Genomic DNA, 27,077 nt, shown 5'->3' on the forward strand with positions numbered 1-27,077 from the left:
CATAGGGCACTTAGATACATGGATACTATGTAGTGGGTACATTTAAATACCTATGTAGTTCCTGGTTAGAGAAGCAACCAGCAGGCAACTAGGTACGTACATACATATGTACAATGTACTTATGTAGGTACCTATGTAGGTACCTACGTAGGTAGGGCACTCGATTTCCCCCCTTGGCTGCCGCAGACCAGCGACCGGGTTTTGCACATTAATAGTATTTTCCCGCTGCTGTGTCCCAACATCAATCTCCTAATTCTGCACCTTGTACATTCAATGGACTTCCTAAAACCGCCTTTAGCGAAATAGATTGCTTAGGAGAGGGGGATCGCCCTCTGTTAAGGGCTCGCGTCCATGGCCGTGCCGTCCAGTTCGCAATGCTACCAGGCCGTTCGTCGTCATTTACGGCCTCATCATGACAGTATATGGGTGCCCGAGAGTCTACTTGCCTCGACCTTCGAGCGATATGCTGCGACATTCTACTCAGGCGCGCGCTATGGGTCCTCCGTCCCTGGCCCCATGGAGCATAGGAAACGTCTGGCGAAAAGACATATGGGAGAATTGCACTTTGGACAGTCGCATTCCTCCGCGCCGGTATGGGACTTGGCAAACCTGGTCGACCTAACACAGTGGAAATGGTCACCTCCAACGCTACCCGATGCAAGGCGCCGGCAGAACGTGAATGTCCCAAAGACGCGCCGACTTTTCGACGCTGCATTGAGTCGATTGCGATCACTATCTCCTCCACGTGACGATGCTACAGACCATCTCGAAACTCCCGATCGGATACTGCTGGCCGAAAACGTTATTCTAAGTGGAGTGGCAGAGATATTGCCCTCGGTCTCATGGGGTGCTAAGCATACTCCCCTAGACGTCATCGCAGCGGCTTTAAATTCGTTATCTCTTCCCGGGTCGGATGAGGTAAAAAATCCGTGGCCGTCCTTCTCCAAGTTCTGTGATAGCTGGCACCAAGCTTTATCAGATGGGCTGTTTAATGGCGAGGCCATTACCCAGATTCTGACAGGCATCAGTGAGTGCTTGAGCACGGAGTTCATTGACGTCTTTAGCGCAAGGAGGACTGATCAGCTCAAGCTCCGTCTTCTCGACGCAACGATAGAGGGCCTCTCCAAGAGGCAGATTGCTAATACAACAACGTTTGACTACGTTGCGTGGAACAGCATCCTCCATGAAATGAGCACTGTTCAGATGAATACTGTACGTGTGTTTGCAAAGGCCATGGCTTGCATTCCAAAGTCATGCATAGACGCTGTTTTCCCGGGCATGTTGGAAAACCTGGATGCCTTTCTCAAGGCTTTGGGGCAAGTTACCGCGCTACCAACGAAAACTCGACAGACTCGAAAGATGGCCATATCTCTGTATAGTCTTGGAGAACCTGAACATCGCTTCTACTTGGACGAGGTCACCAAAATGGTCGTAGGGTATAAAAGCGTTGCCGGTATCGATTATACAGAGGCTCGCTACGGCTGGCTTCAGCTTCTTGCGCGACTGCCAGGTGTAGATAGGGCTTACCTTTCCCAGGCCTGTGTCGCCCTAGAAGCTGGATCGGTTGCCCGTCCTCTGACAGACTTCGAGGTCTGTCAGTTGTTTTTGTTGTGGGCCAATGCTCAGGCTCCGCTCGAGCGATATATAGAGCTGCACAACATTATTCTATGGCGTACGGAGACTTACTCTGTACTTGGCGCTTTGCTCTGGAAGTCCCGCCAATTTATTCTTGCTAAGCAATTTAGCAAGTTTCTGCATGCTATTGGCCGTGAGACACATATAATTTCACTAGTTAAAGGAGTCGGTCATATTCGGAGGGGACCGCCTCGGCTGGCGAAGATGGCACTAGGCATGCGAAGGCCGTCAGCTGCTGTTGAAATCCTCTGTCTCTTTGAAGAGAGTACGAGAAACCAGTTGTCTTTCTGGGAATCTAGGTTTGGCTTTAAAGCACTAGAAATTCTCAGCTGGGCGCCTGGTTTCAACCATAGAAAACTTTATAATGCACTCCATTTCAAAACAGGCTGGACTACCAGGATAGGGCGGCAAAGCCCTCGCAGGGCGGCAGCCCAGAGCCATATCAATAAGCTAGTTGCCGTGGGCATTGTGAGTGCATTATCGCCACACATCAGCGAGCGAAAAGCCTTATCTCTGATGTTAAGTTGCTACGCCAACATACGAAGGCACGGGAAACAACCCTCTTTGCCCTTTTTGCGGGCCTTCACCCACCATTTGACAAGACAGCTCAAAGATAATGGGCCAGGAATTACCTCACGATTACGGTATGCTCTGTATATCATTCACAAACATCTCGGTCGTGGGGTAGCCTTACAAGCAGGGTTGGCGATGCAACGGCGGAGGAGGTCCAACTTCGGTCTCAGGTGACAAACACCGGGATGGAATGGTCCCGGGCCAGTCAGAGGCGCCAAACATTCTATCTACGATAGCTCCCATGTATATAACAATCGAGAGTAATACAAACTATATCGAACACTAAGGCTCACAGCCTTTGCTCTACTAGGTTTCAAAGACAACTTGGAAGTGGAAGGTGGCCAAAGGAGGGCTGGTAATGAAGGGTGTCCTACAGCTAGATACTCGCCAAGACAAATGGTGATGACTGACTTTGACGTAGTACGCGGTTACACAGACTCGGGTCTCAGGACAATCGAGCCCCCTGGGGCAGTGGACGCGCGCAGAAGCTCCCATACGGCTCGAGGTGGAGGAAGCGGAGGCACTCTGACCTTATCTCGATCCGGTACAACATGACGCGAGACCTGAGACACAACTGATATCGACGCCTATCGTCCTGTCGAGCTACATAGTCGGACGTAGCGTAAACACACCATCGTCCAGATCGCCCTGATTGTCTCCCGTTCAGTAGGGCTCCCTACCTCGCTCATGACATGGCCGTAGATCTTTGACCGCCATTGTGGTCAGTCCAGTCCCAGGGAGACGGTCCTTGGGGCCAGCCTTTGCTGGGATAAGTCGGATCGTCAATGGCCGGCCGTTATGAGATTGCCATCATCCTTCTGTGAGCGAGTGGCTGCGAACAGGGAGCCACACCACAGGATCGACTTTGGCTCCCTCGCTGGCCGACAACTGTGCTTCGCTGTCTCCTGCCGGTGTTTGCCGGGGGGGGTTTCTTTCGAATCTCGCGCGCTCGCTCTATCCCAGCAGAATTAGGCCAAACCCCTTCCGTGTTACCATGAACCCGGGGAGGCCACTCGCAGCAGCAATGCACCATCGTTGCACCGCAGTAGCAGTAGATTTGAGGGGCAGGGGATTCCGACTCTCCACTTGTCGCCCGCCTATTGTTAGCAGGAAGTGCACTAACCCAGGAATGACCTGACTGACAGTGCTGGCACTCGGCGCGCCATATTCCTTGTCACGTTCCCCGAGAATCGCCGCTCACCAGCGCCTCGTGTCTCACTTGGACGAGCATGTTTTCCTCGTTCAACTTGGAATGAGAGGGCGTTTGGATTGGCAGAACGAGGGATATAGTGCATGCTATACTCGTCTAAACATGAAATTCTGGCCAGCATTGATTTCGAGGTAGCAAACGCGCTGTCAAAGACCACACCGATGCTGATAGAGCGCGTATTTCTGTCAGGCCAAGCAAGGGGATCGTTGGTATTACCTCAACGAAGCCCCTTCGGTGCACTCCGGTATCAACGCACCGATCCCTGATTTCGTAGTGACAGGCTACCTTGCTTTGCTGCGTGCTTAGATTGTCCTTATATACTCCGAGGAAATGCAGCGACTGGCGAGTTTTCTCCTGTCCCTTCTAATTATGTAGGATACGTTCGTATTTTACTTTGAAGGATAATACGAGACATATCATCGAATACTCGATCCGGCGTGGGTTGCTGCTCGTACTGCTAATCTCACTGGTCCCGTCTCCGTGGGTTCGTAGGCGCCGCGATATCTCAACCTGAGATGAGATTAAGGAGGGGCGGTCGAGACACCAGCCTATGAGAGCATCAGGAACAGCGCCATCCACGCCATCGGCAAAAGATTAACACGAGCAACGCATCAAAGAACAGAAGCAGAGACCAAAGCACAGGCAAAAGCAGAAGCAGTTAGGAAAGGTCGTGCGGGCGCGTTATTTCAACACGACAGCAGTAGACGAGGCGAATATTATCCAACATGGACCATATAGACAGCATGGCAAGTAACAAAGAGCCCAGCTCTATTTCACGGCCGAGTGTTCAACCCAAGCCTATCCGGCGGCGCAACCGTATGATCAACTCTTGTCTAGAGGTGAGTGACAACCAGCTATTTTGGTTTATCCCATGGACCTGGTATCGCTTTCACCATCGTACGGGAGGTAGCTTGTTCCTCGCCACGGCTCGCCATTTCTCAGACGGGTACCTTTCGAGAGCCTCGCATCACCTTAAATCTCAGAAAATATGAATTTTAACATTGACATCAAACCATAGTGCAGGAAACGCAAGCTTAAGTGCAGTAAGACGTCGCCGACATGTACCAACTGTGTCAAGGCCACACGGGACTGCCTATACATTGGGCCTCGCCTGGACGAGGCGAGTCAGATGCGCCTCGCTGAGATCAAAGAGAAGCAAAGCACTTTGGAGCGACAGCTGGAACGTGATGTAACCAATTTCACTGCGTCTAGGAGCACTTTGCAGCAACGCATTCTCGCTGATGAAGTAGAAGACAACTATGATGATGAGCACGACCTGGAGGCTACGCCTCTGGTCGCTCTCGACCTGACGTACGAAGATGATGCAGATGAAGGCGCTGACGACATGATAGACCTTGGCGTTCAAATTGGGAAAATGCGTATTACTGAGAGGATAGGTGGACTCTCGAGACCACGACTATCTGAAGAGGTATGCGCACTCCCTAGTCTTCGCATCCTGAAGATGCATGATGGCCTGACATAGACTGTGACCTAGATCTTAGCAGGAATCTCGCAGCGCCCTGTTGGCCACCCGCCTCGTCTACTTCCAAGGGGCCAGATGCCCGTATTTGAGGATGTCCCAGATAGCATATCGGAATCACCCCTACCCGATTTCTTGAAGCCTACAAACCAACACATAGTGCCAACAAGCGGCTTCTTTTTCGGCCAAGTTGGCGAGCCACCCAACCTCCTGCAGTTTCTGCCACCCCGGCATGTCGCGGACCGTCTTATGGCTCGATACTTCCGTGCGGTCCATCCCATAGCGCCTTGCTCGCACTGGCCTTCGATGGAAGGCGTATATGCCGCGTTCTGGGAAGAGATTACTGCGGGCTTTGAGCCACGACCCGCCATGCAGGCTATTATCTTCGCGACTATGTTCAGCGGCCTCGTCAGCATGAGGGAGGACGTTGTATTTCACGAGCTGGGTGGCTATTTTAAGGCTAACTGGGTTGCGAGCCTTAAGATTGGTACCGAAACAGCTCTCAGCAAAGCCAATTTCTTGCGGACTACAAGAGTAGAAACCATGCAGGCGTTTATCATCTACATGGTGAGCTGGTTTTTTTTTATATTCCTTCAATTTCTCAATCCGACCTCAAGCCTAATACCATAAACATAGATACCATTATGTAGGGCAGAGGTGTCACGGGCTCATTCAGTCCTCGTGGGCGCTGCCGTTCGCATGGCTGAGTGCATGGGCCTGCACCGTGACGGCGAAACCTATGGGCTGACGCCTTTGGAGACACATGTACGGCGTCTCGTCTGGCATCAGCTCTGCTTTCTCGACATCCGGACGTGTGAAGCACAGGGCCCAAAACCTGTGATTCGCCGAGAAGATTACGACACGAAACTGCCTATAAACTGCAATGAAGAGGATTTGGCAGCAGCATCTGGTGCGCCACCACTAGAGCCGTCGGACGCATGGACGACTAATACGTTGGCACTGATCCGGTTCGAAATCAACGAGATGATGCGTGCCGTCTGGGTGGACCGACGGCGACTCGAGACCAGGCGCACTACCTTGACTGCCGTGCTGACCAAGATCGAGAACTTCCGGCGACGCATGTCGGAGAAGTATGACCCTTTGCTCGACGTATCATTGCCACAACAGCGCTACGCAAAGTGTATCATGTATCTGCTGACCTACCGGCTGCATGTCATGGTGCTACACCCGTACTATGCCAACGCGTCGCACCCGATGCCACCACGGCTGAGCCACCTGCTGATCACGTCGGGTATAATGGTGATTGAGCTGGCAATACAAGTAGAGACCAATCCTCTATTCCAGGACTGGGCGTGGTACATGGGCGCCTACTTCCAGTTCCAGATCGCGATACTGCTTGCCACTGAAGTGTACTTTCGTCCTCAGAGCCGCGAGGCAGACCGTATCTGGTCATGTCTGGACTATGTCTTCGACCTAGACCACAAGCTGCCCCCAGAAACGAAGTGCATGAACCTACTGAGTGAGATATCGAGTCGTACCGCCGTGTATATGCGCAAACGTAAGATGCGGGGCCCCAGTACCACTGCTCGAGCAGCAGTCTCAACCAATGCAGTGGCAGGGACCAACTCGCCATCGCCAGGTCATCAGCCGCAACACCAAGCGACACAACAACAGCAGCCCGTGCCGGTGCTTCACCCCGAATATCAACCTCAACCTCAACCTCAGCCTCAGCCTCAGCCTCAGCATCAGAATCAGCACTCGACCGCCTGTGGAAGTCACATTCCACTCTGTGCCGGTGCGAACGGGGGCATGAAGGCAGAGCCAGGCTACACATCCGTGGGACCATCGACGAGACCACATATGGTCTTTGCGGGCGTATCTGATGGTCAAGTCCTCTGGAGTCTACCACCAAATGCAGGGAGTCCCCACGACAGCGACTCTTCAAGCCTTGCGCCACCTATAGGAGTGACGATACCGTCAACGGCACCAGCACCGGCAATGGCAGCAACGATAAAAGGGGGTACTGCAGCAGCTGTTGCTGGTGCTGGTGGCGCTCTTGATTCTCATATATCACAGGGCAATGATATCATGGATAGTATAGACTGGGTAAGTAGCAATGTTTTCTTTCCTTTCTTTCTATCTTACTAACAACCACGACTTCTTATTAGGATACAATGTACGCACTCTTCCCCAACGACGTGCAGACAGGTGAATTGTCCATACAAGGATATCATGACCCAAAATTCAGCATTATAAATGGAGGTCGCTGCACTTTATAAAGCAGGAAGATTGCTGGGCCAATAAACCATCTGTTATTGTCACTTTTACTCACAAAGCTCATTGACCTCCCAAGTATCTATACCCTCTACGATAAGCAGACTTGCTCTTGCTCCTAACCCCTCCAACGCTTCTTATCGCCGTACTCCCTTTCTACTTTATGGTTGAGTGTATGGTGATCGTAATGTTCACCTCCCCTTCTCCCTTCATTTTACAAATTTACAGCCAGATGGGCGAGTATATGCCGCCATGATGCCGTGTAATGTATATGGCCAAAATGATAAACCGCTGTCAAGACTAATCTAAAGTTCGAAGACCCTGTATTGAGGAAAGGTGGGGGGATTTGACCTTAGGAGTATCAAAAACCTAGGTGGCTTATACCACACTAGATCGGTCGCATCGGGTTGTTGTTGTTATTAAAGTCTGGGTTTCGCCTTCTGTCATTGCTTTCTGATCATCACTTCTGAATACGTAAATAGCACATACTCTAGGGACTCCCTCATGTTTCATAACCGAAACCAGAAGTTTCTTTTTATTTTGCCTAATGAATTACAAATATGACCGGACTGGTCGGTGTCATAGCTCATAATAATCCCGATGCTCTCAAGAACCAACAAGTCAAGTCATGACATGCAAGGACAAATGTGAACATAGACAGAGAATAAAAGGCATTCCTGAACTCCGCCTAGGTATCAATCAATCAAATTCCAAGCCCAATACGCCATCAATACGCCGGCCATCAAGATTAGAAAAAAAAAGTATGAAGTCGAAAGTTTTTTTTTTTCCTCCAAGGAAACATCCACATCGTGATGCTCCAATTATTCACTCTGTAGTTTTCTGCCTTGTTTTGTCAGGTCCATAATAACCTCACTAGGTATACTCTGGGGTCAAAGGGGCATCAGGCATAGTTGCTGATATGTTTGAAGGTGCCCCGTAATTCAATAGAGAAGCACCGCCCGCGTCGGACGATGGAGTCACCATTCTGATTGCAGAACGTCGCGGCTTGGCCACAAGCACTTGGGCAGGAGAAACGACAATCTCATCGTCCCCAATGCCATTATCATCGCCCTTCTTGACGACAAGAGGGAAGAGTACGCAGCGGACAACGGCGCCCTGGGCCTCGTACGCCTCGTCTGTGGTGGACGAATCACCTGATCGCTCGTGCATAAGCGCTGCATTGAATGTTACTGTCTGCGTGAGTTCGCCGTTGGCGTCATACTCCGGTTGTAGTGGTGGGAGCATCATGAATTCTGCTCGTTGTGTGCGCATTTCGATTGATAGGTCGACAGCTTCGCGCATAACGCGGCGTAGTTGGGATTGAATCTGAGATTCCAAGTTGGATGGCGGTGGTAGAATCATGGAGAGTGTTTGAAGAATGGCTTGCACCACTGCTTCGGTATCTTGATTGCGCTGGTCGCCGAAGGCAGGGCGCCTGGAGAGGAGTGTTAGGGTGATGGCGCGCCATTGGCGGACAGCATGGGTTGGCCCAACGTCGGTCAGAATTTTCTCGAGTGACTTGAGTTTCTGTCTCTGTTCTCGATCCATACCAAAAAGGTAACGGGTGAAGACAAACTCCCAAATCATGTTCATAGTCATGGACATGAAAATATCGCGGCGGGCGACCCGATCGCTCAGATAGTCATCGACATCTGAACCGTCTAATATTGTATTGTCCAATCTGTCGATGATCTTCTCGTCATTGATCTCGCTCGTAAGTCGGCAAGCCCGCATGTCAGAGAACTTGGAGAAGCGGAGGACCCATTGTTGCACATGCGAACATAACTGCTGGCACCGGTGATCGAAGTGATCCTCATCCTTGAGGCGAAGGAAGTCAGCATCAGGAGGCTTGGTTGCAAGGATCTGCTGCTTCATTTCCCGAATCTGCTCCTTGGTGGCTTCTAGCTGATTGCGGAGCTCTTGGATCTCGGCATCTTTGGCTTGTATAGTCTGGGTGAATTGGTCCTTGGCACCGCGATGTTCCTCCAATTCTCGAGTGGCCGTGGTGTGTTGTGATTCAAGCCGGGTATACTTTTCATTGTGCTGCAGGGCGAGGAGGCTGTTGGCGCTCTGCAGACCCTCGTTGACCTCGGTCAGTCGGGTGACCTCATTTTGCAGCCATTGCAGCGAGGCTTTGAGGCTTTCGATCTCGGCGTCACGATCGGTAATGGCCGACGTGTTGCGATAGCTCAGACTCTGCTCGGCCTGGGTCCGGGCATCAGCAAGGGCACGATTTTCGGCGAGAAGTTGCTCGACTCTGGCCTCAAGCTCGAGGACTTGCATGCTCTGTCGACGACGCATGCTGGGGGGTCGGGTGGGTGACCGCGGGGATCCGATGCGGCCCTCGCCATAGCCATCCTGGATGAGGCATTTAGTTAGCAATTTTCGGTAGAGTATTTTCTTGTATTTGTTCAATTTGTTATTGAATTTGATCTTAGCGAATGAATTGATGGTAGCGAACGGATGCATCGTCTGCCAATTCTTACTCGTGCCATAAGAGCTAGGGATGGAAACAGGCAACCAGAAAAACGGCAAAAAAAGGGCGGAAAAGGGCACAACAGCCCGATTGGCAACTATACAGCGAGCAAAGAGGGCAGGGCTAGATCAGAAAGAGATAAATGGACCTACATAGACGTCGGTCATGTCCTTAGCGCGGACACGGCCTTCGTTGGCAATGGGGGTGATGGTGCTTGGGAGAGCGTGGCGGTCAGAGGAAGCAGCAGCATCTTTGGCGGTGTCTCTGTCGGTGTCTTTGTTCCTGGCCGAGGTGGAGCTGTGGAGGCTGGGAGTGGGGGAGCTGTGGCTCAGGGATCGCAGGTCACCGCTCATTCGCCGATCCACCCGTCGCAGAAGGGGGGGTGTGTTGGCGCCCGATGACCGCAGGCTGCGGATGCTCCGGACGCTGTGCACGCTGTGGCTGCTAGGGCTCTCAGTCCGAAACTTGGCCAGCTCTGGTGTCCGAAGCCGTGAGATGCCCGTGTTCGACGTCGATCGTCGAGCCGCGCTTTCCATCAGCGGTGTCGATTGTCGCTTGACATCGTGCATGCTGGTGTTGTCCGAAACGCTTCTTGGTGTTTGGTGCTGCGGTGTGTGTCCTTGCAGAGCCGCGCTGGCGTCTCTGGAGGATGTGAGCTCTTGGTATTTCGCTGCTCGTAATGTTGACGGTGTCGTCGTCGTCCGCTTCAGCGGCTCGTCTTCAGCTGGCTTCTCTGGTGTGTTGCCTCGCTCCCATCCTCTGCCTTGTGTAGGTGTGTCCAGCTTTGGCGTTTCGTTGTCAAATAGGGATCGTCGTGAACGTCGCTCATGCGGTTGCGGTGTTTGTGAGCTGTTGTTGTCTTTATCAATGACATCCGGCGCTATTCGGGTGTTGCTCTCCTCAGAGCCCACTGTTTTCACACCAGGGTTCGATGGAGTCGCTGCTGTCCAGTCACGCATGTGAACGCCACTGTCGCGTTGGCCTGCATCATCAAGATCAAGACTATGTCGTTGAGGATTTGGAGAGCTGGTAATGAACCCGCTATCCCTGTTTGCTTCTAGCTCTGTATGGATTTTGTTTTCAACCCCCAATCGTAACTCCTTTTCAAGGTCCTCACGAGTCTCCTCTTCGACAGGCGGTAAGCTTCGAGGGTAGTCTAATGCACTAGGCGTTCGTGGTGGGGGTTGTAGAGGTAGGGTAGATTCTTCGCGTGCATCCCTCGCCTCAGCATGTAGGGGTGATTGATGATAGGTTTTCATCTGTTCTGATGTATTCCGGTCCAAATTGTCTTGGGCATCGACTACGCTGGTGTGTTTTTTCTGTGTACCAGCGTCATCCACAGTAGACGGCTTTGAAAGCTCAGATACGACTTCGCCGGGGCTTGTTGTGTTCTCAACAATGGTACCGACTATATCAGGATATTCCAGATTGGTAAGTTCAACCACTTTCCGATCTTCTGCAGGGCTAACTACTTCTCGAGGCGTTTCGCTAGTCTGTCCTTCTGCCCAAGTACTCGGTTCAGTCCTGGAGACACTAGGATCAGTATCTAGTCTAGATTCTTCTGGTGTCTTGTGCACGGATGTCTGGTCGTCATTTTGTTTCCTCTCCTCAACATGTTTTGACCTTTTCTCCGCTACTACCTCCTTCGGTTCACCAAGTTGCTCTGCCAGTTCGACGACTCCAACTTCAACACCAGCTCCAATTGCTGTGCCAGCGCTTTGATCCTCGTCAACTTGGCCTTTCTTCCTCTTCTTTTTTCTATCAGACTTCTTTATAGGGGATTCTTCCAGCGCTGATCTGTTGTCGTTGTGAACCAAAACCGGATTTTCGATTTCCTTCTCTTTAGAACTCGTTTGAGGATCATTGACCTGCATGGGTTCAGGTTCGATAGGTACCTCCAGTACTGAAGGAATATCTCCAGCCACTGCACCTCTGGACTGGGTATTCAATACTTCAGAGATAGGAGCCAACGGTCCAGGCATAATGGCAGAAAGAGGTTCCGTCAGAATTGTATCATCTTCTACAAGACGAGTACGTATTTTTTTGTCTGGCTGAGTTGATTGATCGAAAGGACGGTCATGTTCGATGTGGCTACTCAGTTGTGCCGGAGACATATCTACGATAATACGGGCTTGGTCATCTGGTGGAGGAGTCCGCGGTCGCTGCTCGAAACCCGCTGATGCACTGGCCTCGAGAGCATCTATTACGTTCCGTGACATTTCCACCGCTTCATCGCTGGTGATAACAGGCTGGTCCTGTGGTTGGATGGGTACTTGGGTTGTGGAGGAATTTTGCGTTTTAAGATTTTCGCCTTCTTCGTGTAGAGATTCATTGACACTCGGCTGCTGGGGGGGTGCCACGTTTTGAGGCCCATCGATTATAGTCTGTGATTCTGAAAGAGTGTCTTCCACGAGTGATTTGCCACGTTTCTTATCCTTCTTGCTCTTCTTTTTACCGGACGAGGCCCTACCATCGTCCTGCGGATCCATAACTTCGGTATCTCGAGATGATGACTCGAGAACTACGGCGTGTGACTCGCTACCATCTACAGATTCTTGTGCTCGCGAAGTTCGCGACTCGGAGGATTGGTTTGACTCTGATTGACTGATTTCTTTCTTCTTTTTGTCCCTTTTTAGCTTCTTTCGAGAGATAGGGGGGGTTTCAGGTTCAACTTGGAACTCGGGCTTGGGTTGAGATTCAATTTCAGGTTTAGGTTCACCTGTTGCTGGCTGAGTGCTACCAAGATAATCTAAATTTGGTTCTCGTTCCTGCCCCTGCTGGGTTGGTACTTCAGTCTCGTGACTTGGCTGCATAATTGCTTGAGATTCTGTCTGGGGAAGATCTCCCTGAGCTGAGACTGTTTCGGGAACACGAGTCTCGGGCTGTGTCTTATTGTCAATGTTAGACCAATCCCACGATTGAAAGTTGACCCCAGGGTTTACACTAGAGACCGCGGCAGAGACGCCTAGTGCTTGGGCGTTCTTTGCCTTTCTTTTCTCTTTTCTAGATGTCTTGATCGGAGGCTCGGGAATCCCTTGGGGTATGTCCTGAGAACTGCCGCTTCTATCAGCCACTTCGTCAGCTTGGCTCATTCTAGCTATCTCTTTGAAGTCCCCTTCTAGCAAGCTGGGGGGTATCATTGCATTCTGCGTGTCAGATGACTTGTCATGCGGAGGGATTGTATCTGTATTGGTTGACCCATCTTCAGTAATATTAGTCATTACAGGCAGGCTCTGGCTTAAATCGTCGTCGTGAGGTTGGCTGACTGGTGGCTGCATTTCGTCAGCAAAGAGATCACGAGATTTCTCTTTGGCTGAGTCTTGCTCAGAGGGAACACTAGGCGGTTGAAAAGCATCAGGGATATCTTGGACTGGAAATGGGTGCTCAGAAGCATCGATATCATCGCTAGTTTTTGTGCTTTCTCCAAGGTCTCCAGGGTCTTCTTTGGCAACAGGTTCAGGATCATGAGTTTTTGCAATCGATTGCTTCTTCGCCTTGTGCTTGTCTATTTTAGACTCTGAGTCAATCTCATGGGGAAGAAAGTCTGCGCTCACTTCAAATTGCACTGGTTCTGCAGCTGCAGCCGATAGAGTGTCAATCAGCTCAAGACCTTTATCTCTTGTGGTTTTATCGACGAGTAGTTGATCCGTTGCTGATGCTGACGTAACGGGGGTTGGAGTTTCGGTATCACCATCTGGTTGGCTGGCTTTCTTTTTCTTATTCGACTTTTTGCTAGAGGCGGTTTCAAGGAAAGTGTCGTCAAGGTTGATAGAGTGTTTTAAGCTCGTTTCTGTGTCCCCGGCAAGAGATTGATGATCAAGCAGCATGTCGTCGTGTTGTCCCTGTTCTGTGGAGGGCAAGGGTTTTAGCTCTTCGATTGCTATTCCACTGTTTGGTTCCAGTTCCCAATCCATTTGGCTTAGACGCTGATTCTTAGAAACCTTTTCTGACTTTAACTCGGAAAACAGGTCTTCCGCTGGTTTGCCACTGTCACGCATGTCCGTACTGTCAGTCGTCGTTGGCTGTTCGTCAAAAGTCCGCTCTGACTGCTGCTGTTCCGGTAGATCCTCAATCTCAGCCTCTGGTCCTAGTTCCCAGCTGACCTGGCTGGCTCGCTTCTTCTTCTTCTTATCCTTCTTCGACTTCTTACTCGGTACGGTTTCCGTTTCATCATTCACCGCGGGGGTTGTTTCCTCTAGCTGTACAGTCTCTGTTCTCTGCAATGGTGGCGAGTCGAGATTACCAATTGCCGGTGCTGTATCTAACGCTACCTCTTCAAGTGGCTCGTTCTCGATAACCTGGGTTGTAGTCTGTTGATCTTTAGGAAATGTAGCTTCTGTTGCACTTCCGGCAACAGTTTCCGTCGGAGCTTCACTGGCCTTAAGCTCAGTAGTCAACTCTCTCGCCTCCTCGGGCTTCAAAGAGCTTGTCTCTTTCCTGGAAGCTGTGTCCAACGCTTGAGCGCTAGTATCAAAATCAACGGTTGAGTTTGCTATTGATTCATGATGGAGAGCCTTATTTGTCTCGGATACAGTGCCCTGGGCGTCCGTAGCTTGCATACTTGACTCTTCTTTTGATAGGACAACATTCTGACCCTCTGGCAACTCAAGAGTCTCAGTAGGCCAAGCGCTCGATTCTATCTCGTCTTTTGAATCTACTTTGGGCTCGGGCTCAGCTTCTATAGTGTTGGCGCGTTTCTTTTTCTTACTTTTCTTGCTCTTTACACTAGGCGTAGTTCCAAATAGTCCGTCATTTTGCGAGGCTTCAGCTAATGACGTTTGTGATACCTCGGGGTCTTGACTTGATTGCAGCTGGACATCTTCAGTAGCCGAGGGCTCCATAACTTCTGCCATCCCCGATACATTAGGGAGAGAGGCTTCAATGGGTTGACTTGCGCCAGGGTGGTCAATGAGAGCAAATTCAGCTGAGCGTTCAACAGTGTCTTGAGTTGATTGTGCTTCTAGTGGTGGCTGTTCTTTCTCGCCCTTGCTCTTCTCAGCTGGAGTCAAATGGACTAGGTCGCCATCCTGGACATTGTGAGGGCCAGCGCCTGGAGGGGCTTCAGCTTCCTGTAATGATTTGGCTTGAAGAACAGACTCTGCAACTTCAGGTGCTTGGTCGCCTTCAGGTTGTGATGACTCCGCCCGTAGCGGGGCCTCAGGATCCAAGGAACTGGTTTTCTTCTTTTTCTTTCTGTCCTTTTTGCTCTTCTTGGGAGGGCTGGGGTCTAAGACTTCGTCATTTGGAGGGTTATCACTTTTGATTGTTTCATCTCTTGTCTGTGCCTCTAGTTCGATAACAGTGGCAGGTTCTGAAGAGGACGTGCGCTTTACCTCGGTCGGAAGTTCGGTCTCTTTTGACTCTTCTGGGCTAAGTGTATCCTCAATAGTGTGAGACACCTCCATTTGGACTTGTTCGTTCTCGGGCTGCACTTCCTTGGATATGTCATCGTTTGGCGAGGATCCTTGCGATATATCTTCCTGTGGTAGCTCTAGCTGTACTGTCGGCTCTTGTATTTTAGGTGAAGCTTCTGCAGGTGGTGCCTGCTGAGCTGATTCATCTTCCTGCGATGTAGCTTGCTTTTTCTTTTTCTTGTCCTTTCTGCTATTCTTCGTAGTAGGCAGGATAGGGCTATCCTCGTTCGAAGACTTAGGAATTAGCGGATCGTTCACTGAAGCATCAATTGTACCAGCAGCTGACTCTCCGGCTAGCCCTTCCTCGGAAAGCTCGTTACTGGAAGTGCCCTTCTCATCATTCTCTATTGGAGCAGGATCAGTGAGGCCAATCTCATTCGAAGACTCGGAAGCCAAAGGCTCAGTCAGAAGAGCATCCGCCCTCGCAGCTAAGTCATCAGCCAGTTGGTCCGCAGAGACTCCGTCATCTCTAGAGATATCCGTCATTTCTGGTCCAGGTTCTATCGGGTCGACCTCATTATGAGGTGCAGATGCTGACAGTGGTGTCTTATCCTCAGCGGGTTCAACAACATCGGTAGTTACTGACGAAGAAGCATCCTTAGCTCGAATGTCCTCGGAGAGCTCCTCAATCTGGGAAACAGACTGCTTCTTCTTCTTCTTGTTCTTCTTGCCTTTCTTCGTTGGGGGTGGGTCATCCAAAGGCTGGTTATGAGTGAGAGATTCAGGGTCAAGCGTAGTCTCTTCCTTAATAGTATGCTCACTCTCAAGAGGCTGGCCTTGACTGGCGCCCTCATCCTGACGACCACTCTGTGCTTGAGCAACGACATCGCTTTGAGTAGCACCTGCATCATGAAGGCTATCCCCAGTCCCAGGGGCACTGTTGTCTTGGGATACATCGTCATCGACAGTGGCATTTTCGGCTTTTGAGGCGTCGTCATCCTTGGAGATGAAGCTGGCTTCTGGGATAGTTTCACTGTGCGTGGCAACTAAATGTTTAGAGTCACCCGCAACTGTGATAGAGTTTTCAGCGGCCTCAAAAGGGATGGCATTCGAAATGTCAGGTTGTTCCGTCTCATCCGGCTTAGGATCTGCAAGTTCTTTTTCTTCTTCACGTGGCATCTCTTCTCCCTCATCGGTGGCGTTTTTCTCTTCCTTGGTCTCGGTTAGGGGAGACTGAATGTTTTGAGTATCTTCTATCTTGGGAAGTTCCTCGGCGAGTGGCTTTTCGAGCCTTTGTGGGAAGTCAAAGTGAGTTTCCTCTTGGTCGGCAGAGACGCTTTGTATAGGTGCTGGCTGTGGCTCTGAAGAAATCTCGACGTTCGCCAAACTAGTTTGCTTCTCTCTCTGCTTCTCTTCGTTACTCGGTTCAGCTGTAGTATGGCTAGACATATCATCGAGATTAGTCACCTCGACTAGGTTGTCGTGAGACTTGAGTGGTACGTCAGTAGTGATGGTAATGCCAGGCTCCGTGGAAAGATTGATGTCATTCTGTTCTTGAAGATCAGAAGCGGGTTGTGTAGGTTCAGTAGATGCCAAACGAGCCTCCTCGTCGGCTGGTGTGTCCTGCTTCTTTTTCTTCTTTTTCTTGTCTTTCTTGTCTTTTTTGGTCTTTTTGTCGGAGGCTGACTTACCCGTATCATCACCATTCGACTCTGCGGGCGGTGGTAATACGGTTGAACTACTCCCTTCACTTAGTTGGACTGCGACGTGTTCATCTACAGCTTGTTCCCCCGGCTTCTGGGAAAACGGTTCTTCACCAGGCGGATTCCCCTGTTCTGTTTTGTCTCCCTCAGTCTCCACAGCCAAAGACTTCTCAGTAACCTCCGAAATTACTCTGCCATCGGTAGGTGGCTGCTCCGAAGACTGCTCCACAGGCATCAACGGGTTAGTAGAACTTTCAGGCTCGATTGATATGGTTGGTACCACAGAGACTGGTTCGTGTTCAAGAGGAGAATCTACTTTCTGGATTTGTGGTTCGGAGCAATCAGCCAATACAGTATTTTCTGGGGTGCCTGGCAACAACGCGGCTGTCGTCTGCTCAATTATCCCAGTGGGGTTTACAACATCAACCACGGGCTCGGTATTTTCGTTTTCCGAAAGCTGGCTATCTCGTTTCTTCTTTTTCTTATCTTTCTTGGACTTGCCAGGGACGATGGGCTCAGACTGTGCCTCGGTAACCAGCGCATCTAAAAGCTGCGCTGGTTCTGGAACGGTTAATACTGATGGCTCAACAGCGTTGATATTACTTGCGACGGGTTCTGTGAGAGTTGTTTCGTCCACCCAAGGCATCCCCGTGTTCTCAGTTTGATTATCTTGGCCTGATTGACTCTGATCGGTCAGTGCAGAGGGTAAAGTGATGGAAGACGCTTCTAATGGCACTTCCTGGTCACCCATGGGCAGAATCGACTTATTGGGTGACTTCGGGAGATCCTCAGTTCCTTCCTGTGCAGCAGATTGGGGCGGGTCTATTGTGTACTCTCGACTCGTCGCCCCATCATCGACAACAGAACTCAGGGTCAAATCGGAGATTCGAGTTGGTTCATCTTCCATGATCTTGCTATTCTTCTTGGCCTTTTTCTTACTCTTTTTGCTTTTCTTCGTTGCAAGATCAGGGGCGGTCTCGTCCACCGTTGATTCCATAGCTAACTTGTCATCGATAGATTCCCCAACGACTGGTGCTTGAACAGATGAGCGGTCGACAATCGTTCCTTCAAGGATAGGCTCCTTGACAATTGATTTGTCACTGTCCGTTTTGTCACTAATTGGTTCTTCACTGAGTGTCTCTCTGACAATGAGCTCTTCAGTTGCGGGCTCATCAATGCCCGCTGGTTCATTGACTGGTTCTTCGATAATTGGTGCACCGACTATTCTCTCTTCAGGGCGTGGTTCGTCAACAACTGTTTCGCCGGCAAGGGCCTGATCTTTAGATTCTGCTGGCTCACCTTGCTCAGTCTCAGTTGTATTTGCTGAAGGAACTTCGGGGGTTTTCTGGTTCTCTGCCTTGGGTGTAGCATCAGAGATAGACTCTTGATTCTCCTGTGACTTTCCTTTGCGCTTCTTCTTCTCTTTTTTACTTTTCTTGGACACTACAGAACCTTCATTGTTGGTGGTGGCTGAAACAGATTCCTCAACTACTGGCATGGCCTCGGCTGGGGGTTTGTCCTCTGCAACCATTAGGCTATCCGTTTCAACTGGGACATTAGATATAGTATCTGGCTGCATCATCTCAACCTGGGCTTCGATGGATTTGTGGGTGTCACCTTCCCTTTGAGATTCAATAGGCACCGAAGCATCAATATGCTTTTGTTCCTCTGATTCGAGACCCCGGCCTGCACTCCCTGCTTCTTCGTGTTCTTGTTGTTCTGACATCTGATTCTCCTCGAGCTGAACAATTTGGGGGGTGGAGTGAGTGGACACATCGTGAAGCAGGTCCGTACCAGCATCTCCATCAGCTGGTAATGGGACAAAAGACGAGTCAAGGCCTAGAGACGGTATTTCAGTTGATTCCTGAAATAGATGACCGTTGTCGTCTTCACCAAGGTTGCGCGATACTTCCACCGGGGAAGTTGCTGACTCCGCGGGAGTTGTTACTTGACTAGAAGTGTCCAAAGGTAATTCTTTCAGCTCGGCTGTCACTTCAGGCATAGCAAATATATTTGTGTCCTCTTTGGGTGTTTCCCGTGACTCCTCGATCGGCTCTACAAACTGAACACTTTGGCGCTTCTTTTTCTTGTCCTTCTTTGATTTTTTGGGATATGTCGAAGTGGAACTGACATCGGCATCATCATCTTGAACTTGTTCCGGTATATGAGAGGCTTCCTTGAAATGAGACACAGATTCCGGAATTGGCCCAGGGAGATCAGATGTATCGTCGTCTTCCGCCAGAGCCAAACTCGGTCGCTTCGATTTCTTCTTCGATTTTTTCGGCGACAGCGACACATCTCCTGTAGCATTCACCACTTCTGGGGAAGTAGGGCGAGCATTGTCGACTATTGGTTCAACCGCAATATGTGATACTTCTTCAGGTTGCGGTATAGTGATTGTATCTTGCTGTGCACTAGAAGTATCCGTTGTCTCCGGCATGGTCTCGCTGCTATTGTCTAGGTCGAACTGAGTGGGATCCCGCCTCTTGTCATTCTCTGGTTTCTCCTTGTTCAAAACCTCTACTTCTGGGTCAACTTCAGCAGTCTCTTTTTCCATTGGTAAGTCGCCATCAGCAGTAACTAACAGACTGGACTCTGATCCTAGCTGCATGGTGTCAGTACGAGTTTGAGCGACCGTATCTACTACAGCCGAAGAAGGATCAACAGTCTCTACTAAAGCACCCAGGTCCGCACTTTGCCGATTCTTCTTCCCTTTTTTCTTGCCCTTCTTTGTTGGCGTGGCGGGCTCTGAGAAGGAGGCACCTGCGGTTGGTTCCGGCTGAGACGGCATCGCAGATTTCGTTGAGTCAACAGCACCTTCACTATGGAATTCCGATGTTTCCTCTGTAGGTCTAGATGGTTCTTCTAGCTGTTGTGTTGAGCTAGCATCGAGCTGTTTGGCAATATCTTCATCGCCGGTGACCTCCTTTGAATCCAAGGCTGAATTACCGGCTTCAGGCAAGACATCACCAGAAGGAACCTCTGCCTGACTTGGATCGACGTCTGTACCTTGCAGTGCTTGAAGCGTTTCAGGAACTTGGCTCACTGCCGACTGATCTTTCATAGACTGGTCCTGCACGTCTTCAGCTTTAGGTGGAGTATCAGTCGTTTCCTGAAGGTCGGATGAGTCTAAGGCACTCTGTTTCTTCTTTTTATTCTTTTTGTTTTTCTTTTTACCACCTGGCTCTTCGGGTTCGTCCTGGGGTTTAGAAGGTTGAGTGCCAGTCAATCGATCTGAAGGCGAAAACTGACTGTCATCGGCAGCTTCCTGTTGGTCCTTTGACGACTCAGCTGCCTCAAGTGACTTGGGTGAGATATCATGCAAATCTTCATTGGCAGTTTCGGCGAGTGGACGTTCATCTGGCTCAGTAGACTTCGCTGTTTGGGTTACTTCTTCCACGGGAAGTGGGTTGACCTCCAGCTGCGCTTCAAGCGCGCTGCTCAGCTCCGGCGGATGAGAAGTGTCCACACGCTGGTCTTCTGAGGGCATTAAAGTCGGTTCGCTAGTTCGTATTCGTGCCTCGCCTTCGATTTCATGGATATCGAACTTTATTTCTTCTGAACTAGGTTCCTCTCCTGTTGTAGGCCCCATGATGTCACTTGGCGGTTGAGAGACTTTCAACGTCGGATCAGGCTGCTCGTGAAGCTCACCAGGTGTAGCACTTGGGCAGGGTTCGATGATCTCTGTAGGAGCAATTGGTAGGCTAGCAGCATCAACCGTCATAGTGGGAGTTGGAGGTATTGCTTCAGTCGCAGCACCGGGTTCCTCTGGAAGCTTTGATGGGAGCAGCTCATTTCCACTCTGCTTAGTTTCTCCTACAAGGTTGGTGAGAGACTGGGAATCTACCACGGCAGATATGTTCTGCTCCGGCGCAAACGTTTGGGATTGCTTCTTCTTCTTCTTTTTCTTAGATTTGATCGAAGTCGCAGCAGGCACTTCTTCAGCGGCATTTGAGGGAGGTGTATCTGCAAAGTCCTCTTTGGTTTCGTGCGATACATCTTGAACCTCGATAGGCAAGACTTGAACGTGCTCGAAGCTATGCTCTGATGTAGTCTTATCCACGGGGTTTGAATTATCTTGGCCCACATCCAAGGATCGTTGTTCGTTTGGCGTTGTCGCATCTAGAATAGGAGTAACAGTAGCTTCTTCCTGGGCAAAGGCTATATTTTCGGTTTTGTCCTTAGTTGTTTCTGGGGTTGCTAGGGACGTTACTATTTCCGGGCCCATTTCTTCATGAGTTGAAGTAGAGCCTTCGATTATGGCGTCTTCGCCGGTTGCGGGGACCACAGCATCACCTTCAGATATGGTCAAGTAAGACTTCTCTTCTGCTTCCAGTTCTTGAATCTGGGACTTGCGCTTCTTCTTTTTCTTTCCCTTTTTCGTAGTGATGGCCAGTTCGTCAGAGTGGACTGCTTGAGTGGAGGACTCAACTTCAGTTGGGCTTTTAACAGGGGTTTCAAGTGTGGCCTCAGTCAAGGCTTCAGCAGGTGCTTGGAATCCGAGTTCGACCGAAAACTCTGGGATTTCTTTAGCAATATTGACGAGTGTCTCTTGAGCAGGGGCTTCAACAGCAGCTTCGTCGGCTTCTGTGGCAGAATTGGGGGACAGTTCCTTAGGTGCCTTGACGGATATTTCAGCGACTTCATTGTTAGGAATCACAACAGAGCCACTCAAGCTATCAGACTCGGCTTTTTCAATTGGGAGCTCATCTGCAATCCGTCCTGTAGGAGCGTCAAAAAACTCATCTTGTGTGTCTTCCACCGGGAGTGATGGCCCAGTGGTATTCTCGTCTTGCGCTGGAAGCGATAGGCTCCTCTCCTTGCCTTTCTTGGAAAGCCTCATCGAAGAAATTGCATCGTCCTCTTCCCCCATCTTGACAGAAGAGTCCAAGGTAATACTGCTCAAGGGTACTTCTGGATCCGCAGATGCTTCGACGGCTGAAGCTTTTGCCAGTGATTTGATTTCACGAAAATCGTCCTTCTCACTCTTCCCCTCTTCAGCCTTCTTGATAGCGACAGGGACACCTTCACTAGGCACCTTACGTTGAGTGTCCATTTCGGTAGTAGCTCCTCTCTTACCAAGTCCTGAGAATACTCCTACAGGAATCAAATCTAAGATACTACGATTCTTAGTTTCCGGCGGTGTTTCTAGAAATTCGATGTCGTCATCTTCGAGAACGTCATCAACAAATGCCTCTGTAGCGAAACCATCTGCGGCCGTCGTTAACAAATAATCCTCAGGTATGTCATCCACAGTATCCTCTTTAACTTCACCGAGAGCCATGTGTCGTTTGGCAGCCCTTAAAGAGGGAGAGCCTTCGGGTGCATCAGTATTATCGGAGTTTTGATGGCCTGGTGGGCTCGAGTAAAGAAGATAGGAGCTCCGATTCTTAGATACAGGATCAACAGGATCAGGGATTGTGGTGGGACTCTCGGCCTTCTCTACTGGTTGCAGGGGAGGTAACTGAGGTGATTCCGGCGATCTGGCCGTTGCTTCTCGTGCCAAACTGCTATCATGTAGATCATCACGAGGAGTTACTGCATGACTAATCGTTGGCGAAGATGCATGTTGAGGCTCATCTTGAATGTCGCCTGGCTCTATCTCTTCATGAAGGGAAGTCGGCGTGACGACCGACTCACGTGATGTTCTCTCTACTAAGAGCAGTGGCTTAAACGTCCTCGTACTTTCCCAAGACATAGGCCGTGGTCTCCTCGGAACACTACCAGTTTCCTGTGTCGCTGAGATTGGGGAAGCTGAAGGAGATGGTTTCTGGACGCCCGGAGACGCCGGGGTAGTTCTTTGGGCTAGCCGAAACTGAAGAGGAATCGCACTTTGGCTAGGTGTCTTCACTCGGAGTGGAGTTTCGCTGCGACGACGGATATGAGTAGATTTCTGAGCTAATAGAAGCCGTTCTCGCTCATCCTCAGGGGTTCCAGGCCGACTCTCTGGAAGGGGCGGTATCGCCTCATCAAGGTCAGGGACCGGAGAGATCGATCTACTCGGGGGCAAGGGTAGCAAATCACCGTATGTAGGATCAATGGCTGGTCGTATTTCCCGCTCCACGATTTCGGGGTCGATGAGTGCAGTCTCATCAGGTGAGTTGGGGCGCCTTTCAGTTGCCTCTGCTTCTCCTTGTAAACCTGCCTCTGGCGTAGTATGGGCGGCATTTGCAGTGAGTTTTTGATACGCAAGGGCAATCGCAGAGCCCGTTAGGCCGGCACTTGTGCCAAGAGCGCCGGCATTATCTAAAAAAGAATTTGCCTCCTTGTTTTGTACCTGGGGTTGATCTTTCCCTTCGCTGAATCCCATGGATGACTTGAGGCGACCAAAGAAGCCTGAGCTATTGCTTACTTGTTTGTCCGTAAATGCGGACAACTCTCTTTCTCTATCGGGTGGGCTTTGAACATACAAATCTTCATATTCAGGGAACCCGCCAGGTGCACTCCTACGTTTGGCTCCCTCTTCCACCAGATCTGCTTTAGGATGAGCTGATCCCAAGGCCGTGTCAGTAAACGAAACTTCCGACAATGTCTGCTCGGGACCCTCGACATAATCTCCTGGACGAGGTAGGGATCGAGAAACAGAAGATTGTTCACGTGTAGTTGAATCGCGCTTAGACTTCTTCTTTTTTCTCTCCTTTTTGGGCAGATCCACCCATTCTTCTTCAACGGCTGCAGCGCTGTCATTCCGTAGACTACTACTAGAATCAACAAAACTCTTGGAGCGCTCTACAGTATCCCTGTCGAGCGGGGCGTGGCGAGAAGGTGAGGAGTCACGACTCGGCTTCCTGGTCCCTTCTCTTTGTGAATCCCAGTCTGCCAAAACGTTGTCCCTTATGACAGGCTCGGGTACTATGTCATCAGCGTCCACTTTGGCCCCTTTCTCCTGGGCTTCAAGAGCTAACATAGAGTCTGCTTCAGGCTCTATCATCATATATGAACTTTCTTGTGATAGCTCCCGGGTGTTAGTTGTTGATGGTTCCGGCTCATCAGCAACAGACGCTCTCTTAGCCTTCTTTTTCTTCTTCTTGTCTTTGCCAGATACGCTCCGCTCCTGTGGAGCTACAGCAGAATCATCTACGACCCTTTCATGATCTTCAGACTTCGTGGACTCCGTAGGTTGGGGCACCGTGGGTTTGCTGAATCGATCAGTAGCTTCACCCAGCTCAACATGTCGAGCAAGTGGTTCATTCGATCCTGGAGGGGAATCGCGGCGGTGAAATCTCGCATCATCAATGATGATATTAGGATCGAACCCACTGCCTTCAAGTCCAGCCGCAATATTCGCCATGAACACTGGGTCCTCAGCAAAACGCCCTGGCACCTGACCTATTCTTGGGCTTGATGGTTTTGGCCCAGGGATTGGCGGTTCATCATACAGATCGTCAAACTTGGATGAAGGATTCCTCTTAGATAATTGGCGAGAATGTTCGGATTCGGTACGATCAGAACTAGCACCTATGTCTACCGCAGAGTTGGAAACTGACGAGGCAACAATCCCGGTACCAACACCAAAAGCAGCCGCAGCTACAGTAGCCCAGCCCTTCTTGTCAGCTGGAGATCTAGGGGTGACTGCAGGGGTGGCAATCTTTGTGCCGGAGTACAAATCGTCTTCCTGCTCAGAATTCTCAACTATATAATGTTTTGTCTCGTTCTCGCCCCATGTCACAGCTTTAGAGGGTGCTACCGAAGAAGCTGAAACTACCTCGTCGCTTTTGGCAGAAGGCAAAGAAGTAGTTTCGGCTTCCGTTATGGACGACGGCAATTCAATAGTCCGTAGTTGCTGCTTCTCGGGCATCGGTGAAGGCGCTGGAGTTGGTCGTACGAGATTCAGCATCGGGCGCTCACGTTCAGCAGAAGGATCTCTTGCGCTGAACATGGGGAACGTTAATGACCGACGCCGAGACTCGGAGACCCGGAAACGAGCAAGATCTCTAGGATGTTCCAACACATTGTCGATTCGAACATCAGCATTAGGTCCATCAAAAGGACTCTTTTGCTTCGGGTGATCCATTGCCGGAGGTGTCTCGACTTGGCTCGGGGTTGCGGTACATCTGTCCTCTTTCCATTTATCGACCACTGAGTCGGGAGAATTGCTTCGAGACCTCTCTTCTTGTTCTCGGATCCTACGCGCAATTCTCGCTTCACGGTAAGCTCGGTCAGCATCATCAAGCACGGGGTCCTTAGGTCGAGTCGAAGAGGTTGAATCCTGCGAATGACCCGGAGAACCGACGTCCCTCTTAGTGGAACGCTTGAACCGACGTGTAGCTATCTCGGCTGCGGCAGCAGCGGCAAAAGCGGCTTTACTTGTGGGAACAGTTGCCTGCTCCGCAGCTTTGTATGCATTCTGTGCATCTTGAAGCTCGCGTTCGAAAGAGTCTTTGCGACTTAATCGCTCATACGGGTCATAATTATCAAACTTAGAGAAGTCGGGCTCACGTTCCACGGTCATAATCACGGGTGTCAACGGTCTTGTCGGCGTGCCATGACGTGGTGTTGGGAAAGCGTCATCTGCAACCTGATATTGAAATGGGTCGATCGCATCCTTCGGTCGCTGAATGCCAGGATCTTGTGAAGGTACTGAGACATCAGTTTTCGGTGCATATACACCACTCTGATACTCGCGGGACTTTTCCTTGCGCGTCCCTCTTTGACTTGCCACCTGGTCACTTGTCGGATCACCGTTATCAAGACGGCGGTCCTCCCTTTTGAAATCCTGTTCAGGGTCAAACTGCTTTTGCTCTCGGTAGCGCCTGTCTTTCTTGCCGTTATGGGTAGCTTCAAGGTCTTGTCCATACAATTTTTCAGGAGCTATACCAGGCAGAACTTCACGATCATCGTGTTTCTTATATTCTTCTTGAAGCCCTTTATCACCGCCGCGTTTAAGCCTCAATTGTAAATCATCCGAACGAGGTTTTTGGATTTCATCCTCATCGGCCTTTCGAGCGGCCCTCAGCAACGCGCCTATGGCTGCATCCGAGCTCAAAGGGGCCTTAATCGTAGCGGCGGGAACCCCAATTCCGCCGGTTGATGCCGCAGCCCTGGCTGACGACCTACTTGAGTACTTTGGGTCTGTTTCAACAGAGTCGAAGACTTTACTGTAAACTGGAGCTATCGGTTTTGGTTGCTGAATTGGCACGGGGGCAGGCCTAGAGCGAGAGGGCATTTGTTGCGCAGAAACAACAGATCCGCGTCCTGCGTCAAAATGAGATGGGTCAGAAGTCGGAATAGGATAGACATATTGCATGGGACGGCTTTCAGCCGACCCAACACTTTCACCCGGTGCGATCGATGATTCATAGTGCGGACGTGTATCCTCAACTGTATTGCGATCCACGCGGTCGAAGCCACAAGGTGTCTGGACAAACCCCCGGAGGGAATTAACTGGTCCAAATAGCTTGGGATCAACGAGCGAAGGTTTACGATTTAATGGAATGCCTTGGGAATACGTTTGCGTAGGTCGATGAGATGAGCCTAAGTGGGATGGCCTCCCCGAAACACTAGACAAGTGGTGGGTTGAGCCGTACGCTAGACCGTTGTCGCTATCACCCTCGCTTGACTCATCGTCTGATGAAGCGGACTCCCAATCCGAGTCATCTGAGGAGGAGTCTTGGTGCGGTTTAGAGTTCCCTATTCCCTTGTTAGATTTCCCGCTATTGGTTCGGCGAAACTGATTAAGCGCGGTAGCGGCACTAGCAAATGTCGACGGGCGCGTTCGTCCTGCAGCTCGAAGGTCTTCAGCATTCTGCTGTCTCGCAAGCTCAGCAAACTTTCGGCCCAGCTCAATAATCTCTTCGTCGGTCTGTGCGCGCTTCGGAGGCCGGGGCCACGCTGGGTCATTATCTCTTCCTGAAGGCCGCTGCTCGGTTGGGGGGCTGAAATCGCGGCTCCCGCGCCGATCGATATAGCCCCTGCCATAGGCAAGGTCCGAGCCGACGGATGAGGACGACGAATTGCCAAAGCGCAGGATTTTGCTGCGTTTCTTTTTAACACGCCGGCGGTGTTTTCGTGCACTGGTAGAGAAGAACGAGCCAATTCCGAACTTCTTGGAGGGCTGTGAGATGTTCACGAGCGACGAGGAGGTGGAGGAGGTAGAGGAGGTAGAAGAGTAGGAGGTTGAGAGAGTGCGATCGCGGTTGCGGTCGCGGTCAGGGTCGCGGTCAGGATCGCGCGCTAGAGGGGGTTCATGTTGGTATGGCGACTGATACGGTGCCGAGTAAGAGTCTTGGAATGATTGTTGATACGGCGGCTGGAATGGCTGTTGGTGTGATTGCGAGGACATGTCTCCATAGAGCGGGATGGGAGCCGGAATGGGGTGGCTTTGGAGTTGCTCTCTTGAGTCGCGGCGTTCTTTGCGCCGGCGGCGAGAGCTCTCAGGACTCCGCCGGCGATGATGCTCCCGGGACATCAT

General features: G+C 50.7%; 3 protein-coding genes across 3 annotated transcripts; 2 read left to right on the forward strand and 1 right to left on the reverse strand.

Annotated features, from left to right (window-relative positions):
- The first annotated feature begins 17 nt into the window (after positions 1-17).
- Positions 18-2,497, forward strand: F5B22DRAFT_405785 (uncharacterized protein). The gene has a single exon (XM_047971519.1). It carries the CDS (start codon positions 352-354, stop codon positions 2,380-2,382), a length of 2,031 nt encoding a protein of 676 aa, XP_047827393.1. The 5' UTR covers positions 18-351; the 3' UTR covers positions 2,383-2,497.
- A 1,344-nt stretch (positions 2,498-3,841) lies between these two features.
- On the forward strand, positions 3,842-7,450 carry F5B22DRAFT_405789 (uncharacterized protein). The gene is made up of 5 exons (XM_047971520.1): positions 3,842-4,257; positions 4,437-4,847; positions 4,914-5,465; positions 5,535-6,965; positions 7,028-7,450. Exons 1-5 carry the CDS (start codon positions 4,144-4,146, stop codon positions 7,136-7,138), a joined length of 2,619 nt encoding a protein of 872 aa, XP_047827394.1. The 5' UTR covers positions 3,842-4,143; the 3' UTR covers positions 7,139-7,450.
- F5B22DRAFT_659370 (uncharacterized protein) lies at positions 7,385-27,077 on the reverse strand (the record flags this gene model as incomplete). The annotated part of the gene is made up of 3 exons (XM_047980195.1): positions 7,385-9,491; positions 9,762-19,271; positions 19,332-27,077. 3 exons carry the CDS (start codon positions 27,075-27,077, stop codon positions 8,007-8,009), a joined length of 18,741 nt encoding a protein of 6,246 aa, XP_047827395.1. The 3' UTR covers positions 7,385-8,006.

This window comes from Xylaria bambusicola, assembly GCF_022495145.1.
Source record: "Xylaria bambusicola strain CBS 139988 unplaced genomic scaffold F5B22scaffold_49, whole genome shotgun sequence".
Classification (NCBI taxonomy): domain Eukaryota; kingdom Fungi; phylum Ascomycota; class Sordariomycetes; order Xylariales; family Xylariaceae; genus Xylaria; species Xylaria bambusicola.